Genomic DNA, 19497 nt, shown 5'->3' with positions numbered 1-19497 from the left:
CTTTCCTCGTACGTCTTTCAGCGAATCAGCATTCGCGTTGCCTTCCAACCATCTGGTGAGTTGACCAATCGCGTGATTAAAATAACCCCGCCCATGATCTACGGAAAGCTCGAAGGTCCAAATTACTTAGAGTGGGGCGATTCTCCAAAAAAAACATGGCTGCGTTTGTTATCAAACCTTCTCTCATTCACTGTGTTTTAAGGGCTGTAAGGCAACTTAGAGTGCGACAGACAAGGGAAACGCCGTTCCTTCGGAGAAGGTTGGAGTATTTTAACTGATATATTGTGAGAAAAAAATTCACGTAATGTTAAGCAGGTTACAGAAAGAGGCACGTGTCATTAGTTGACTGTGTTGTAGAATAGTGATTCTCTCATAATACATGTTTTAAATAAACAATATTTTTTTTAATAATATGTCATCCTCACGTTACAGCTACGCGTCTGATGGAGACAACAGAGTGCCCAAAATTTATACCAAAACGGGCGACAAAGGTTTTTATTGCATCACATTCCTCTTATTTTATTGACGTGCTCATTGACATTTTATTTTATTCCTTGAAAAGGTTTCTCAAGCACATTCACTGGAGAAAGGAGACCAAAGGAAGATCACATTTTTGAAGCTTTGGGAAACACAGATGAACTGTCATCAGCTATAGGGTAAGAGCTTCTATTCCAGTGGTTCTCAACTTCATTCTTCAAGTACCAGCTCATAAAACACTCGGCTCTCCAAGTACCACCATAATAACCCACAACAAAATACAGTAGTTTAGTAGGCCTAAGTATTCATTAAAACTAGGCAGAGGTTTTATTTAACAAGTGTAATCAATATTTTTTTCACACAGTTTGAACAGTAACACTGTGTTTGAATGATTAACTAAGTGATTATTTGGATTATAATCACTGTTCTATTCCAAGGCCACAATAATGCTATTTGTGAAAGTCAGACACAAATACAAATAGAGTAGATATTGAAAGGGTAAAAGAAAACACATTTTTGGGTGTAATAATAGATGATAAAATGAACTGGAAATCTCATGTAAAAAATATATAACATAAAGTAGCAAGAAACATGTCAATAATGAATAAAGCAAAACATGTTCTAGACCAAAAATCACTTCATATTCTTTACTTCTCACTAGTATTACCATATCTGAGTTATTGTGTAGAAATATGGGGAAACAACTCCAAATGTGCGCTTCATTCACTAACTGTGTTACAAAAAAGATCAATTAGAACAGGGGTGCTCATTACGTCGATCGTGGAGGATGTGTCAGTCGATCCCCAGCCAGGCATTAAAAAAATAGTCCTAAAAATGAGCGATCATAAATCTTCACTATGACGTCACTTTCGTCACTTGATTGACATTCACGGCACCCGAGGGTCTTCTGAGATGACGCTGGCTGCTGCCAGCTCATTATTAAGAAAAAATTACCGACAGGAAGGCGAGAAACTCTTTTTATTTCAACAGACTCTGGCACCGTACTTGTCGTCAAAACTCCAAAGACCGACTGCACAGTTGCACAATAAAAGCGCTGGTTCATGCTGCCTGCGCTAACAACATAAGAGTCTCAGAAAGCTGGCGTGCACAAGCTAGCAAGCTACGGAGTTTGCCGCCAATGTATTTCTTGTAAAGTGTATACAAAGGAGTACGGAAGCTGGACAAATAAGATGCCAAAAACCAACCACTTTCATGTAGTATTGGACAGAAAGGAGGACTTTTTTTCTCCTCCATTTGAAAATGCGGACGTTATCAGCACCACTGTCTGATTCCTATCAATGCAATTCATCAGAATCAGGTAATACACCAACTTATATTCTTGTCTTCATGAAAGAAAGGAATCTATATATGTTAAACATGCTTGCATTATCTTTAAACACCTTTAACTTGTTAACAATATTAACTATATGTGTTAAACATGCTTGTATTATCTTTAAACACCTTTAACTTGTTAACAATATTAACTATATGTATTAAACATTCTTGTATTATCATTAAACACCTTTAATCTATTAACAATATTAACTATATGTGTTAAACATGCTTGCATTATCACTAAACACCTTTAACTTGTTAACAAAAACATATATTTAATAAATAAGTAAATATAAATTATATATATGAATGAGGTAGATCCCCGCGACTTGATCAATTGAAAAGTAGCTCACCTGCAGAAAAAGTGTGAGCACCCCTGAAGTAGAATAATACATAATGTTGGATATGGAGAACATACAAACCCTTTATTTATTAAATCACAATTATTGATAAACGCTTTGGTGCAACAGCTAAAATTATGTATAAAGCAAACTATAACCTGCTACTACCCAAGAATGTACAACAATTCTTCTCAACAAAAAAGGAGAAATTTAACCTTAGAGGAAAATCTAATTTAATACGTGTATGCTCGTACAACACTTAAAACCTTTAGCATATCAGTATGTGGAATTAAATTATGAAATGGATAACCAAAGAAATCAAACAAAGCACCGATATGATTCAGTTTGAGACTGTTCAAACTACAAGTGTTCACAAACTACACAGAACAATATTTATGATGAACATCTTGAACCCTTTTTATTGTATTTTTTTAATTGAGACAAAGATTTTTTTAATGTACCAGTATTTAATATTTGTTTGCTTACTATGGTAAAATTGCTATGGTATTAAAAGGGGTAGGATTAAATAAACTCTGCTTTTTCCTACTCCTTTTCAGACATGTTGTAATGAAACAATTGGAATTGTGTGATGCATTACATTGTATCGTATGCATGTTCGAAATAAACTGAAGCTGAACTGAATTGAACAATGCACATTTTAAACCTTCTCTGTCATCTGTGTCATTTTTAAATTGTCCCTTCTGTGTTGAATGTTGCAGCTTGGCCAGGGAATTCTGCCTTGAAAAAGGTCATGCATTCACTCATCAGTTAGACAAGGTTGGATTTATTAGTTCCCTTCTTAGAAATATAACTAACGATTAGATTGTTGACTACTTTGACTTGTTTCCCCTCCAGATACAATGTGTTTTGCAAGATGTTGGCTCCAATATTGCCACCCCTCGGTCATCTGCAAGAGAAAGTCATAGAAGTTAGTGCGTTTGTTGGGAGATTAAATTGGGTCTTAAGTGTGCATTATAATGATTTTTCTTCTGTTTGTGAGCTCGAACCAATTTCACTGCGACACCAATAGCAGACCTGGAAGGTTGGATTGATGCATTGACAGAGGAACTACCACCTTTGACCAACTTCATTTTACCTGCAAGTCCATCTAAGACTTTTTGTTGTTTTTTTATTCTTTTTACCTTATTTAAACTCTTTTCTATCTCTCAGTCTGGAGGAAAGAGCAGCGCAGCTTTGCATCTAGCTCGGACAGTCTGTCGTAGAGCCGAGCGCAGGTCAGTTATTGTGCCTTTGTCATCAATATAAAAAAATAAAAAAAACAGTAACCTATTACTACTGTAAATCACAGATGTCAAACTCAAAGGCCTGCCACATCATTTCACGTGGCCCGTGAAAGCCTGGAAATAATGTGCGTCAATAAAGCACTTCAATCTATATTGCTAAATAAAAATGTTTAGGAGAAAAAAAAGATCTGCATGCAATAGCACATCTTCTAAACTTTATAGTTATCTCGGGGGTAGGCAACCCGCGGCTCTAGAGCCACATGCGGCTCCTAAGCGTCGGCCTAGTGGCTCTCTGGAGCTTTTTCAAAAATGTATGAAAAATGGAAAAAGATGAGGGGAAAAAAAAAAGTTTTGTTTTAATATGGTTTCTTTAGGAGGACATACGTGACACAAACTTCCCTAATTATTAGAAATCACACTGTTTATATTAAACATGCTTCAGTGATTAGAGACTATTTGCGAGCACCGTTTTGTCCTACTAACTTTGGTGGTCCTTGGGCTCACGGCAGTTTGTTTACATGTACATCTTTCTCCGACTTTCTAAGACATGTTTTATGCCACTTTTTTGTCTCATTTTGTCCACTAAACTTTTGATGTTGTGCGTGAAGGCACAAAGATGAGCTTTGTTGATGTTGACTTGTGTGGAGTGCTAATCAGGCATATTTGGTCACTGCATTACAGCAAGCTAATCGATGCTAACATGCTATTGAGGCTAGCTGTATGTACATACTGCATCATTATGCCTCGTTTGTAGCTATATTTGAGCTCATTTAATTTCCTTTAAGCTTATGACACAGTCATTTTGATAGTTGGCTAATATAACTAATATAGACACTTACATAATGTGTTGTCTTCTTTATTAAAGTTAAAGTACCCATGATTGTCACACACACACTAGGTGTGGCGAAATTATTCTCTGCATTTGACCCATCACCCTTGATCACCCCCTGGAAGGTGAGGGGAGCAGTGAGCAGCAGCAGTGGCCGCACCCGGGAATAATTTTTGGTGATTTAACCCCCAATTCCAACCCTTGATTATAACACTTATACAAGGCTTTTAATTTTTTGCGGCTCCAGACAGATTGTTTTTTTTGTATTTTCGGTCCAATATGGCTCTTTCAACATTTTGGGTTGCCGACCCCTGTATTATCTGGTCATGCAACAAAATATTCCAAACATTTTATGAAAAAACAATTACCTTAAATAGGGGTGTCCCAAAACTATTTTTTCGACTTCCAATCCGATATGAGCGCAAATCATAGTACATAATTTTATTATTTTGTAGTGTGTAATGTTAGAAAGGGTTTAATCAAGTGAAATTACTCAGAACAGTTGTAAGTATTAAAAACACTAACCTATGTATTACTGTATTAACCTTTTGACAGACTTGTGCGGTCTTTAGATTGAAGTAGAAAGGTAATTTGTGGTCACAATAATTCATTGGGGTAAAATTTATTTTTGATGCATCTTAAATATATATATATTGAAGTAGTTTTACATTTCTTTTTGTTTCACCAAATAAGTGTTTTTACATGCAACTTTAAAAAAACAATGAATTTGGAATAATAAAACAGTTAATTCCCACATTTAATGTTAATGAAAATGTGTGCAAAACTGGACCATAAGTGCAGTCAGCCAAATGTTAGAAATCTCTGCATTACTTTATTTACAATAATTGTCCATGTCCATATTGCAATGCATCTAAAAATTGATTATTGCCCCCACCGCTATTTGTTACCGGATCATTTCTAATAAACTTACTTTGTATTTGTAGGTAATATGAAACTATAATTGATACGTTTTTATACTGACACGTGGTGTTTCAGACTGCAATATTATTCATTAGGTCTGTCTAGCTTGTGTGTGGGTTTGTTGTGCAGCTGCTAGCACCTACCTAGTAGGGTGTAGCCAACCATGTTAACCTTTTGTAAATGACTTGACTAAAATACAAGAAAAGACCAAGCTTGTGTGTGTAATGGTGGACATTTACTTTTAAACACGCTGCAGGACTGCTTGTACCAGAGCATTTTATATGCTGTATATAGTGGACATTTTGGAATGTGAATGTCCACTGCAGTGAGCAAAAACGTACAACTGCATAAATGTACTGTAAAACTCTTCCACCATGAATGTGGCTTAAACATTCAGGATGCCCTCTCTAGTGGATAATTTGCCCACATCCACTTTGTTGGACATTTTTGCCACGACCAATGTAGTGTTGGAAATATATAATGAGGCAATTATACGCATACATCCATATACAGTATATTCACTGTGACAATCAGCCGTAGGTGTGATGTGGCCCTCAGTTTGACAACCCGGATTTAAATGCTTGTTCTACTTCTTGCTTTTACAGTGTTGCTCCAATTGTGCGCTCAGGGGAGGCAGATGCAGATGTTGCCAGGTTTTTAAACAGGTAATTTTAAAAACATACCTTGTCAAAAAAAAATATCCCACTTGGCAAAGATTTAAAAAAGGAAATACACATGGGTGATTGTGCTTCAGCTACCGAACTGAAGCAGTGAGTAGCTTCTTATCTTGCTATACACCCATGTCCTAGTAGGAAATATGTCCATCTTTTTCACAAGTGAGTGAGGGAAAACATCTGAGAATATTTCTGAGACCACTACAAGCCCTTGGTAAAAAAAAAATGGTGGAATCAATAGTTTCGCATTCGACACCATGTTAAGAGTCTGGGTGTCGTCCTCGACAGCACTCTGTCATTTCATAACCACATTAACACCATCATTCGATCCGCCTTTTTCACCGCCGTAACATCAACTGCCTCCGACCTTCACTCACTCCCAATAGTTCTGCAATCCTGGTTCACTCTCTTGTCACTTCCTGTCTGGATTATTACAACTCCCTACTATTTGGTCTCCCCAATAAACTCCAACTAGTCCAGTACACTGCTGCCCATATAATCAGCAGAACTCCTGTCATCAGTCACATAACCCATGTTCTTCACCAACTCCACTGGCTTTTCCATCATACACCGCATCAACAAGATCCTCCTCCATACATTCAAAGCTATCCATAACCTCGCCCCCCTCCAATATACCTACTCGATCCCTCAGGTCTTCCTCCTCCATCAACCTGACCGTCCCCTCATCCCGCCTGTCTACCATTGTGTCAAGAGCCTTCCGCCGCTCTGCACCTCGCTTCTGAAACTCCCTCCCCCCGACATCCCGAATATTGACCCCATAATAACTTTTAAAACTTACCTCAAAACCCACCTGTTTAGGCAGGCCTATGTCTGGGACACGTGTTTTTTTAATTGTTGCTTTGCCTACATTTTAATTAAATTGATTTTTTTATGCTACTTTTGTTTTTAATAAAAATGTAAGACGACCTAGAGTGCCTTGAAAGGCGCCTTACAAAATAAATATATTATTGAATTAGGGTGTTTATTTAGTTTAATTTTGTAGAAAAAAGCAGATAACAGACATGAGACAAAATTATAGTAATTTTATATTACAACTTTTTGGCTTTAGGAAATAAGTGAACAAAATAAATTGTGGTAGTCAGTAAGTTTCATTTTTAGATCAAGCAAAGTAAAAAATTATGGAATCGCTCAATATTGGTGAAAAACACTACAACACACTAGTACTTTGTTGCACCACCTCTGACTATTTTAACTGCTTGCAGTCTGAGGCATGGAATTAATAAGTAAACAAAACTCTTCATCAATATTTTTCCAACTTTCTTTGATTGCTGTTGTCAGCTCAGCAGGCCGGAGTCTTGTCATAGACCATTTTCTTCAATTTCCACCACAGATTTTCAATTGAATTGAGAGCCGAACTATTTGCAGGCAATGACATTGACGTTATGTATCTTTCTTCAAGGAAAGTATTATTTCTATGGCAAGATGCATTATCTTGAAAATTATGTCCTCCCCAAACATCCTTTCAATTGATGGACTAAGAAGTGTCCAAAAAGTCAATGTAAATAAGATTTAATGACATTACATTATGGGACTACATGTTAGGTAATGTCATGTAGACTGTGGAAACATGCACTTTCTTCAGGCAGTCGTCTTCATGAATTTCATTGGAACAGCACCCAAAAAAAAGTTCCAGCATCATCATCTTGCTCAATGCAGATTTGCGATTCATCACTCAATAGAACTATAGTCCACGATTGCTTTGTAGCCCATTCAAACTTTTTTTTTTTAAGGTTAGCTGTTGAGTTTTGTTGAGCTTTTCTGTATTTAAATCCCATTTCCTTTAGGCTCGTTCTTACAGTTCGGTCACAGATGGTGACTCCAGTTACCTCCCATATGTTCTGCTGTTCATTTTCTCTTTTCAAGCTGTATAGCTTTAAGCTTTCTGTCTTGACGCTTTGATAATTTTCTTGGTCTACCAGTATGCTTGCCTTTTACAACCTTCCCATGTTTGTACTTGGTCCAGATTTTAGACAGAGCTGACTGAACAGTTGACATTTTGCATCGTTGCGTAATGATTTACCTTCTTGAAGAAGTTTGATCATACTCTCCTTTGTTTCAATTGACATCTCTCGTCTTGGAGCCATGATTCATGTCAAGCCACCTGATGCAACAGCTCTCCCAGGTGTGAACACTCCTTTTTAACTGCAGACTAATGAACACACGTGATCTGATGCAGGTGTTAGCTTTGCAAATAACATTTTACAGAGTTATCTATGTTTTCACTCTGCTTAATTTTTAAAAACAAAACTGTTACTACCACATCTTGATTTATACTTGATTCATTTTAGTGTGACTTAAAAGGCAGAAAGTTGCCATTTAAAAGTATTATAGTTTCATGTCATGTCAGTCAGCTGCTGCTTTCTTTCTACAAAATTAAACAACTGCATGAACAGCCTCTGTTATGTCATTAAAACGAGGAGAATTCAAGCAACTCTGGCTGGAAATAATTGGGACGTTGCAGAAGCTTGCGAAAATGATGCTACAGTGAATGCGTACCGTAAACAAAGCTACAAGGTTTTTTGGGGGTTTTTTTTAGGCCGGGTAACGTACTAGCTTGCATTCTTGGACCATACTTCTGACAAATACATTCATATTTTCCTCAGATTAAGCGACTACCTCTTCACTGTGGCCAGATATGCAGCCCTGAAGGAAAACAATAAGGAGAAAATCTACACGAGACCTGAGATGTAAGGATTGTAACGAAACTCATTCATCTGTGTATTTTGCACTTTGAGTATATAAAACAGTTAAAAATCTTGATTTGGGTGCATTTTTATACAAAATCATTAAGTTCAGTGAGAACATACAATTCAAAATCTTCTTCCACTTGTCATTCAAAAACATTAATTTCACTTGTGTGTTCTATAAATCAACACTGGTACATTCGATGGTCAATAAGAGAATAGGTGTGTCATTTTGTAATATTAGAATACATAAAGAGCTTCTTAATATGCATTTGGTTCCAGCATAACCCTTCTAAATACCACACGTCATAGGATCTGGCACCAGCCCTGGCTCTTCTGGGACAGAGTGCTCGCCCACGCCATAAGGGACAGGTTGCGGTCCTCGTAGGGCGGATAGCGCAAATAGGTCACACACTCGAAGCGCGTGCTTCTTAGCAGGCAGGATTTTCTGTGTGAGAAAGTATCGAAGCTGGAGCGTCCATGATAGGAACCCATTCCACTGGCACCTACCCTCAAAAAAAAAAAAAAAATAGCGGTCAAGTGATTTGTCTTATTTCCTAACAAATCCAGCCTGGCGACTTACCAACTCCTCCAAAAGGAAGAGCCACCATCAGACTCTGCAAGGAGCAGTCGTTGGAACAAAAGCTTCCACTTGAGGTTTCGCTCATAATTCTGGATATCACCTGCATTGTCAGAAGCATCAACATATGACAGAATGAGTGAGCATCATTAAGTACAGTACGGCGCACACACTTGGGTCAAATTCCAGCTTTGTTGTACAAAAATTGGCCTCCAAATCCAGACAAAACTATTATCCGTGTCACATGAGACGTTCAGAGCTTTGAAGATTTAGAATTGAACATGCAGTTTGCTTAGGGCCGGCCCCTGGTATAAAACTAGCGACCAGTAATTTCAACATGGTCGTCGTGTTCTTTCTACTTTAATGGACTGAATGACCTTATAGATACAGTTGTACTTTTGAGTTATTGAAATACAAATAAGTCTCAAATTTTCAAAATATTACTTCCAAATTTCCTGTACAGTTAGATTATATGGCGGAGACAGGTTGACCCTGGAACTGAATATTCCCATCTCTATTATTTCTGATGGGGGAAAATGTTTAAAACCAGACCAAATGGGAAATGAATCTGCTCTTCTTTCTTTGTGCGTCGTACCTTGCTGTTGTTGGAATACACATACACACAAAGGGCTTTCTCCTGCTTGTTGATGAAGGCAACGGTTTCATCCACATTGTTTACTGTAAGAACAGGAAGAACTGGACCCAAGACATCTTGTTGCATGATGGGGTCTGACTCCGCCACCTCGGTGAAAACTGTTGGGGCTTTTAAAGAAAAACGGTTTACGTCAAATAAGTTTCACATGGTCCTGTCAATTCTATTTCAGTGCGTACTCTCACCAATATATTTCTCGGCCTCCGTCACCTGTCCGCCTACGGCCACCTTGCCAGATCTCCACAGCAAGTCTCTAGTCCGGTTAAAGATATCCAGATTTACCATCCGACCAAAGCTGCGCGACTCTCTGGGATCAGATCCATAAAACCTCATCAGGCAGCACTTCAGGGCCTGCACCAGCCGGGTTTGAACATCCGAATGGCACAGGATGTAGTCAGGAGCCACTAAACTCTGGCCGGCGTTGTGGAAGCGGGCCCAGGCAATACGTTGGGCTGTGACGGCCACATCACAGTGCTGATCCACGTAACACGGGTTCTTTCCACCCAGAACAAGGGTGACAGGTGTCAGAGATTGAGCTGCAGCCTGAGCGATACGAATTCCTTCCTCTCTGGTTCCTGAAATTCAAACAAATTATTACACAAACTACATTAATAAAAAACATTGGAACATAATTCATCATATCTTAACTAACAAATTAGAACGGTTTGACATCAGAAGGTTGGTTTTGAACTGGGCAAGAAACTACTTAAACAGGAAGCAATACAGTATGTGAAGCTAGGCAAATTACCGCTCTAAATGCATGTAGCGGCGTACCCCATTGATCAATGTCTATAAATGAAACATAATATATATATATTTTAAAATGGAAAACTAGTAGGAATAATTACTCTTTTTCCTACTCCTTTTCAAACATGTTATGAGAAACGGGAAATATGTCATGTACCGTATTGTAACTGTATGCATGTTCGAAATAAATCAAAACAATAACCGATATGCCGTATGAATTACCAGATGATTGTATTCTTACCAGAAAAGAAGACATGATCAAATTTAAGTTCCACAATGTCAGCCAAGTCATTGGTGCCTGCAAGAATCACATGGAAGCATTCCTTGAGGAACACAAGAACGTTTTAGAACATTAATAATAATAATAGTATTATTAGTAATAATGACACTAATATATTAATAGTAATATGTTCGTAGTGGTAATATAATAAAATCATACTAATCTTATTCTAATATAATCATTATTACACTAACAACTATATTCAATCATAATGTATTGTAAATCATTATATAATTACATATTATTAATTAACAATAATTAATGATAGTAATATTATAAATTATTATTAATAGTTTTATTTAAAAACTAAATCTACTATTAAAATAATTGTAATTATATATATATATATATATATATATGTATATATATATATATATATATAAATTACAATATTATACGTTGTTAATAATACAACAATAATAGAATATAATTTTGTTTAATATATAGCAGTGATTCTCAAATTGGGGTTTGTGTACCACAAGTGGTATGCCAAAGACTCAATTAAAGTACAGTGGGGGTTTTTTCTATATTCAAACTGTGTGTAATGTTACAGTGGGCAAAATAGTAGATATACTTTTTAAATAAAACCTCTACCTTGTTCTTAATATATACTTAGGCCTACTATGCTGCTGTATTTTAATGTTGGTCATTATGGTGGTACTTAAAGAGTCAAGCTTTTTCTGAGGTGGTACTTGGTGTAAAAAGTCTGAGGACCACTGATATACAGTGTAGCGCTTAAAATTGTGTTCACAGTGTACACACTTTTACTAAAAAAATGGACTTTTGTCAAGGCTGGAACCCATTATTTATGTTTACATTGTTTCTTATGGAAAAAGTTGCTTTTAATATATAAACCTTTCCATTAATGAACCCTGTTCACGAACCAATTTAGTCGTAAATGGAGGTTCCACTGTAATTTTACAATGTGCCACGTGCCAATAAAAAAACAAGCTTGGGGGCGCACTTTGGACACCCATGCTGTATACAAGAGTCATGCTGTAGTTTTGAGTGTACGCCCTGAGATCGGTAGGTTGTGAGTTCAAACCCCGGCCGGGTCATACCAAAGACTATAAAAATGGGACCCATTACCTCCCTGCTTGGCACTCAGCATCAAGGGTTGGAATTGGGGGTTAAATCACCAAAAATGATTCCCGGGCGCGGCTACGCTGCTGCCCACTGCTCCCCTCACCTCCCAGGGGGTGATCAAGGGGATGGGTCAAATGCAGAGGACAAATTTCACCACACCTAGTGTGTGTGTGACAATCATTGGTACTTTAACTTTAACTTAACTTAACTTATAGGCATTTGCTACAAAAATGTCTCTCCCAAGTTTTGAACTGATGTCATTTCCTGGCCAGATTTGGCCCCCGGGCCGCCAGTTGAGTAACTCTGCTGTAAGGCATACTGTACACTGTCTAAACTGAGCATGATCTCTTCCAAATGCAGGTATTTTGCAACAAGTATTCTGTAGTGGCAAATGATTGCTTGCATAAACTAAATGTTTTTGCAACTATCACTACCACTCAATGTCTATGCAAAGGCTACTCACATTGTCCAAGTAGGAGGGGACGAGACGATGGAGAAGTGTTGCTGTGTGAGTTGTGCACTCAGAAGGACTGATGATGGCGCAGTTACCTGTACACAACAAATTCATCATGAGGATGGAACAATAAAAATCACCCAAATGTAGTGATGGCTAAATAACGCTTTAGTGAGTGTATGGCCCACTCACTACATGCATTGACACATTGATACTGTGTTGGTGTTTCATAATAGTCAAACGCAACTCTGACTACTTATACTGCCAGCTGTCAGTGATGTCCAGTTAACAGTTTGGCGCTTCACATTCAAATAACAGCAGCTGTATCGGTCACATGTTTTTTTTTTTTCTTAAAAGTGACAAAGGACACAGGTTACAGTCAATGCTTCAGTATCGTGGCATAAACACCCTATGCAGTTGTATAGGGCCACAACAATTAGGAGGTCACAAGACCATGGCCTGGGCGTTTGTAAATATTTGAAGATATTATTTTTTCGTTTAAATCTATTAGTTATTAAATACGTCATAAAACTTAGGATAAGATACATTTTGCTGTCAATGTTCAATTCTAAGTTTGTTTGAATCAAATTAGGAAAAGTGTAACACTACCTGAACTTCCTTGCAAAGAGGCAAAACTAATTGATTTTAAGTTTCACTTTTGCATCTCATAGAACATAATTGTGGTGTGTTCAAGGAACCTTCATTAAAGTTCGAAACAGTGTGTGTGATAGAAGAAATCTATTTATGGCAGCATCAAAAAGTTATGTTTAAGTTTCACTCTTGCATCTCATAGCACATAATTATGGTGCATTCAAGGTACAATCGTTAAAGTTCGAAACAAGAGGTGTGATACAGGTAAAAATGAATCTATTTGTGGCAGCACTGGACAAGGTTATGTTAATGTTCACAAACTGTGGTGCATTCATGGAACATTTAATACAATTGGAAAAAAAGATGTGATAGAACAAAAGTTAAGATGATAAATCAATTTATGGCAGCATCAAACAAAAGGTTTAAGTTTCACTCTTGTCGAATCTATTTGTGGCAGCATCGGACAAGGTTATGTTTAGGTTTCACTTTTGCATCTCATAGCACATAATGGTTGTGGTGCATTTAAAGAACTTTTATTTAAGTGCGAAACAAGGTGTGTGATTGATTCATATTCTTACCTTTCTTCTATTTATGGTAGCATTGGACCAAGTTATGTTTAAGTTTCACTTTTGCATCCCATAGCAGATAATTGTGGTGCGTTCAAGGAACCTTCATTAAAGTTCGAAACAATAAGTGTGTAGAAGAAAGGTAAAAAAATAGTCTTATTTGTGGCAGCATCAAACAAAGTTATGTTACGTTTCACAAACTGTGGTGCATTCAATGAACCTTTAATAAAGTTAGAAAAAAAGTTAAGCTATGATAAATTACTCATGGCAGCATCAAACAAAGTTATGTTTAAGTTTCACTCTTGCACATAATTATGGTGCATTCAAAGAACCTTCATTAAAGTTTGAAACAAGCTGTGATACAGGTAAAAATGAATCTATTTGTGGCAGCATCGGACGAAGTTATGTTTAACTTTTGCATCTTACAGCATATAATTGTGGTGCGTTCAAGGAACATAATAACAACAACAACAATAAGCAACATGTAGCCGTAAACAAAAATCGTGTTTAGGGCCACACACTACCTAAAATATGCCTTTGGTGAATGTTTATTACCTGCTGCAATGGCCCCACCAGCAGAACCAGACATTTGGACTGGACTACACCGGGTTAGGGTTAGCATATAATTATGGTGCATTCAAAGAACTTTCATTAAAGTTCGAAACAAGAGGTGTGATAGACAGGTAAAAATGAATCCATTTGTGGCAGCATTGGACAAACTTATGTTTAAATGTAACTTTTACATCTTATAGCACATAATTGCAGTGCATTCAGGGAACATATTATTATTATCATTATTATTATTATTATTATTAAGCAACATGGAGCCATGATCCAAAATCGTGTTTAGGGCCACACACTTCCTAAAATATGCCTTTGGTGGATGTTTAGTACCTGCTGCAATGGCCCCCACCAATGGATCCAGACACATTTGGGCTGGATTACACCGGGTTAGGGTTAGCATATAATTATGGTGCATTCAAAGAACTTTCATTAAAGTGCGAAACAAGGTGTGTGATAGATTCATGTTTACCTTTCTTCTATTTATGGTAGCATTGGACCAAGTTATGTTTAAGTTTCACTTTTGCATCCCATAGCAGATAATTGTGGTGCATTCAAGGAACCTTAATTAAAGTTCGAAACAATAGGTGTGATAGAAGAAAGGTAAAAAATAGTCTTATTTGTGGCAGCAGCAAACAAAAGTTATGTTAAGTTTCACAAACTGTGGTGCATTCAAGGAACCTTTAATAATGTTAGAAAAAAAGATGTGATAGTACAAAAGTTAAGCTATAATACATTATTTTTGGCAGCATCAAACAAAGTTATGTTTAAGTTTCACTCTTGCATCTCATAGCACATAATTATGGTGCATTTAAAGAACCTTCATTAAAGTTTAAAACAAGAGGTGTGATACAGGTAAAAATGAATATTTGTGGCAGCATCGGACAAAGTTATGTTAAACTTTTGCATCTTATAGCACATAATTGCGGTGCATTCAAGGAACATATTATATTATTATTATTATTACTATTATTATTATTAATAATAATAATAAGCAACATTTAGCCGTAATCAAAAATCGTGTTTAGGGCCACACACTACCTAAAATATGTCTACGGTGAATGTTTAGTACCTGCTGCAATGGCCCCCACCAGTGGAACCAGACACATTTGGGCTGGTCTACACCGGGTTAGGGTTAGCATATAATTATGGTGCATTCAAAGAACTTTCATTAAAGTTCGAAACAAGAGGTGTGATAGACAGGTAAAAATGAATCCATTTGTGGCAGCTTTGGACAAAGTTATGTTTAAGTTTAACTTTTGCATCTCATGGCACATAATTGCGGTGCATTCAAGGAACATTATTATTATCATCATCATTATTATTATTATTATTATTATTATTATTATTAAGCAACATGAAGCCATAATCCAAAATCGTGTTTAGGGCCACACACTACCTAAAATATGCCTTTGTTGGATGTTTAGTACCTGCTGCAATGGCCCCCACCAGCGGAACCAGACACATTTGGACAGGACTACACCAGGTCCCCACGATGAACACAACCCCCAGGGGCTCGTTGACCACCATACACTCATCCAGCGTCGTGGCCTGTGTCAGGCAGACATGTTTAAAAGTTAGTTATCGCGCAGCAATGAGTTCAGGGGCTGCAAGAAAAACAAAAAAAACAAAGACTAATCCTCCAAAAGAGCAAGGCATTTTACAGGCTTAATCTGCTTTGTCAACATAATGCCCTCTTTGTAGCCATGAGATGGAATGTTCTCCAGTGTGCGTAAGCCATGTCTCACCAGGTTTCTCTCCACGTGCTGAGGCTGCATCCACTTCCTCAGGTTGTTGACGGCAAAAAGAGCCTCGTTCTTGGCCAGGATTAACTCGGACACCACAGTCTCAAAGCGTGGCTGCCTCAAAACAAGTTTGTTTTTCTTAAAACAGCATTTGTAAACAACACGAGCAAATCGCAACCCCCCTCACTTTATGCAGATCCCTTCCGAGAGCATCCACAAAGTCACACTCGTGTTCCTCCAGCATCCGCACCACCGCCTCCAGCTGGGCCAGCCTGAAGCTCTCCTTGACGCTGCGCTCCGCTCGGAACGCCACCCGGGCTCGCTTGAGAAGATCCTGGCATTGCAGAGGGTACGTCTTCAAGCACGCCTCCCCTAGTCTGGTCCTGGAACAAACCAAAAAAAAAAGTCAAGGATCATTCCATCACCTCAAGTCGTCATCATCTTGACCTTCTGCATGTTAGGCGGCCATTCCTTTGACATGCAGAACAAGCCTTGCCCTTTGCACTTGTGTCCGTCCTGAGATCTCCATTGCTGGCCTTCCTCATTGCTGCAGTGTACAAGCCCCACTAGCAGGAGGACTCATGAACCTCCTAATAATCCCCCTCCACCTAGTCAGGTGATGCACGCAACGAGAGGTCTGCATCACGTGCCGCCTTCTCGCACACAACAAAACTGACAAAAAAAATAACGAAACTAGAGAGAATTCAGAAAACTCACCTTCTTAAAGATTTGAACCATCTGGAAGGTGAAGGGCTGGGTGGGCTGCCCATGGCTTTACCAGCACTCCTCAGCTGCGTCGGCGTCTTTCTGCAGCAAGTTATTTACTACATAATCCGCCACATTATTGAGGAAAATGCATTTCTCAAGAGTTATTCCCAATCCAGCAGCTGCCTGTTATTGTTGCTGACGTGTTATGTCAGACTGGCCCCAGCTTGCACACAGCAGCAGGTGTTTGCAATCAGACATAAATGAGCTGAAGAGTGCAAAAGTATGGAGGGCCAAATGGGACACAATTAAATAAATATTTAAATAATTACTTTAATGTGTCATTAATTCATTATAATTTAAATTAAATACATACATGTGTTATTAATTTATTTAATGTATAATTAGATGTATTCATTTAATGAATTATTGATTTCATAATTTCAGCATTTAATAATGAATCTAATTGTTTATATTAGGGGTGTCAAACGTACGGCCCAAGGGCCGGCCGGGTCAGGCCCGCAAACAGGTTTTATCCGGCCCGCGGTATGAGTTTGTAAGTATAGAAATTAACCTGGAATTTTAGGATGAAAGAAACCGCTGTTCTAAATGTGTCCACTGGTTGTCACAATAGCAATTCTTTGTATCTTTGTAGATGATGCTACTTAGTCGGGGAAAATGATCAAATTACATAAATAACATACTGTAATTTGATTTTGATATTTTTTTTTTTATCTTGATAGATTGAAAATTAACACCAATGATTTGACTGATGAACATAATCACATAATTTATTCAGAAAATATAAATAACGACAAATAAAGTATATATACTATTAACCGCAACAGGTAATTGTAAAAAAAACAAAAACATAATGATTTGTACAATTTCAGAATGTGCTTGTTCTATTTTTAAACAAAATAAACAATCTGAAGTTGTCTTTATTTTTAAGTTATTGTGCCATGATTTTACCAGTCCGGCCCACTTGGGAGTAGATTTTTCTCTATGTGGCCCCCGATCTAAAATGAGTTTGACACCCCTGGTTTATATTATTCATACTATTATTTTTATTATAAATATACATTAAACATATCATATTTCAAAGTATTTTATATTAATATTGATACTATAAATTATATTATTTATTTTAATATTAATAAGATGTATTTATTTCATTTGGAAGGCCAAACGGGACAACATTTAAATCATGAAATCAATAATTAATTAAATCGTGAAATCATTCAACCATGAGCTAATGAAATCAATAATTAAATAAATTATTAAATAATTAAATTTAATTCTACATTAAACAAATTAATAACACATAACACAATTATGTATTCAATTAAAAACAGATTTAAAACACAATTATGTATTCAACTACAATAATTTACAACACATTTAAGTAATTGTTTAAAGATGTATGTATTCATTCAGTTTTGTCTTATTTGGACCTCCAAATGGAACAAAATTAAAATCATGAAATAATGAAATCAATAATTAATAAATTGTGGATTAATTAAATCGGGGATGATAAAATCAATAATTAATGAAATTATACAATTATTAAATGTCATTTTTCATTAAATTTACACATTTGAAAACACAATTATGTATTTAATTTCAATTATAATTAAAGAAAAAAAAAAGTTCTCCCATTTGGAGGTCCAAATGGGTTCAATTAAAATCATGAAATAATTAAATCAATTAATTATTTAAATTGTGAGATAATCAAATTAACAATACATTAAATGATTAAATGTTTAAATAAATGACACACTTAAAAACACAATCATGTCATTAAATTCCAATTATAATTAATGGCACATTTAAGTAATTGTTTAAAAATGTATTCATTCGTTTCATTTTGTCCCGTTAGGCCTTCCAATTGGGACAAAATTAAAATAATGAAATAAATTGTGAAATAATTAAATAATTTAATGTAATCTTACATTAATACATTAATCCCACAATTAAAAACAATTCTGTATTCAATTTTGATTATAATGAACTAATGTCACATTTGTTTAAAGACTTATTTATTTATCTAATGTTGTCCCATTTGGCCCTCCATACAAAATAGACTCAGGGTTCAATGGGAGGAGAGCAAGTAGTTTATTTAATACTGGTGTGCATTATTTAAAGTTACACACACACACGCGCTTTGTACACATTTCACTCCATAGTGCAATCAGCTGGAAAGACACTTTTAAGACGATTCAACTCTCACACGAAGAGGGGACAATGTCTCTGATGGTAGAGCCAACATTTATCATTTTCTGTTGACATCATTTAAAATCACACAGATGGGGAAAAGTTAGTAGAATTTATGAGTACGCAAAAAAATAAAAATATCGACTTCATGTTTTGTTGTTTGGTCGCGCCCCCAAGGAAATTTGCTGATTTCTCCCAGCAAATCACTCAAATAATAATGAAACATTGCATACTTATTGTATTAGAATGTAGTTACTAAAGTGAAAAGTTATGAGTTTTGGGGGGTACAATTTTGAATTCCTATAAGTATAGTATTGATCACATTAAAAATTGTCTTGGATATATGTAGAATTTGTGTGTACAACATCGTAAAAAATATTGGCTGACAAAAGACAGTCGACATTTCAACAACGTACAGTACAGGCCAAAAGTTTGGACACACCTTCTCATTCAATGCGTTTTCTTTATTTTCATGACTATTGAGGATTGTAGAGTTATGTATTTAAAAAAAAAAAGGCGAAATAACTGAAAACATGTTTTATATTCTAGTTTCTTGGCATTCTCTCGATGAGCTTCAAGCTCATCGTGAAGTGAAAACCATTTCAGGTGACTACCTCTTGAAGCTCATCGAGAGAATGCCAAGAGTGTGCAAAGCAGTAATCAGAGCAAAGGGTGGCTATTTTGAAGAAACTAGAATATAAAACATGTTTTCAGTTATTTCACCTGTTTTGTTAAGTACATAACTCCACATGTGTTCATTCAGTTTTGATGCCTTCAGTGACAATCTACA

The 19497-nt window shown here is 36.5% G+C and overlaps 2 protein-coding genes across 4 annotated transcripts; one reads left to right on the top strand and one right to left on the bottom strand.

Moving 5' to 3' along the window:
• Positions 1-93: 93 nt before the first annotated feature.
• mmab (metabolism of cobalamin associated B) lies at positions 94-8839 on the top strand. The gene is made up of 9 exons (XM_062051260.1): positions 94-259; positions 433-491; positions 563-656; positions 2873-2930; positions 3009-3081; positions 3154-3251; positions 3324-3388; positions 5753-5812; positions 8446-8839. Exons 1-9 carry the CDS (start codon positions 156-158, stop codon positions 8531-8533), a joined length of 699 nt encoding a protein of 232 aa, XP_061907244.1. The 5' UTR covers positions 94-155; the 3' UTR covers positions 8534-8839.
• On the bottom strand, positions 8599-16749 carry aldh3b2 (aldehyde dehydrogenase 3 family, member B2). 3 transcript variants are annotated; one of them, XM_062051256.1, is made up of 10 exons: positions 16506-16749; positions 15976-16171; positions 15792-15902; positions 15474-15594; positions 12335-12420; positions 10747-10828; positions 9944-10333; positions 9702-9868; positions 9110-9209; positions 8599-9032 (listed from the first exon to the last, which is right to left on the bottom strand). In XM_062051256.1, exons 1-10 carry the CDS (start codon positions 16556-16558, stop codon positions 8833-8835), a joined length of 1506 nt encoding a protein of 501 aa, XP_061907240.1. In that variant the 5' UTR covers positions 16559-16749; the 3' UTR covers positions 8599-8832. The 3 variants fall into 3 exon arrangements, with proteins under 3 accessions (XP_061907240.1, XP_061907239.1, XP_061907241.1); XM_062051255.1 differs by lacking the exon at positions 16506-16749 and adding an exon at positions 16236-16386; XM_062051257.1 differs by lacking the exons at positions 15474-15594; positions 15792-15902; positions 15976-16171; positions 16506-16749 and adding an exon at positions 15116-15167.
• Between the last annotated feature and the right edge of the window lie 2748 nt (positions 16750-19497).

Source organism: Entelurus aequoreus, linkage group LG06 (assembly GCF_033978785.1).
Source record: "Entelurus aequoreus isolate RoL-2023_Sb linkage group LG06, RoL_Eaeq_v1.1, whole genome shotgun sequence".
In the NCBI taxonomy this organism is placed as follows: Eukaryota; Metazoa; Chordata; class Actinopteri; order Syngnathiformes; family Syngnathidae; genus Entelurus; species Entelurus aequoreus.
The sequence above is the reverse complement of the archived record's forward strand: the minus strand, read 5'-3'. Positions and strand labels throughout refer to the sequence as shown.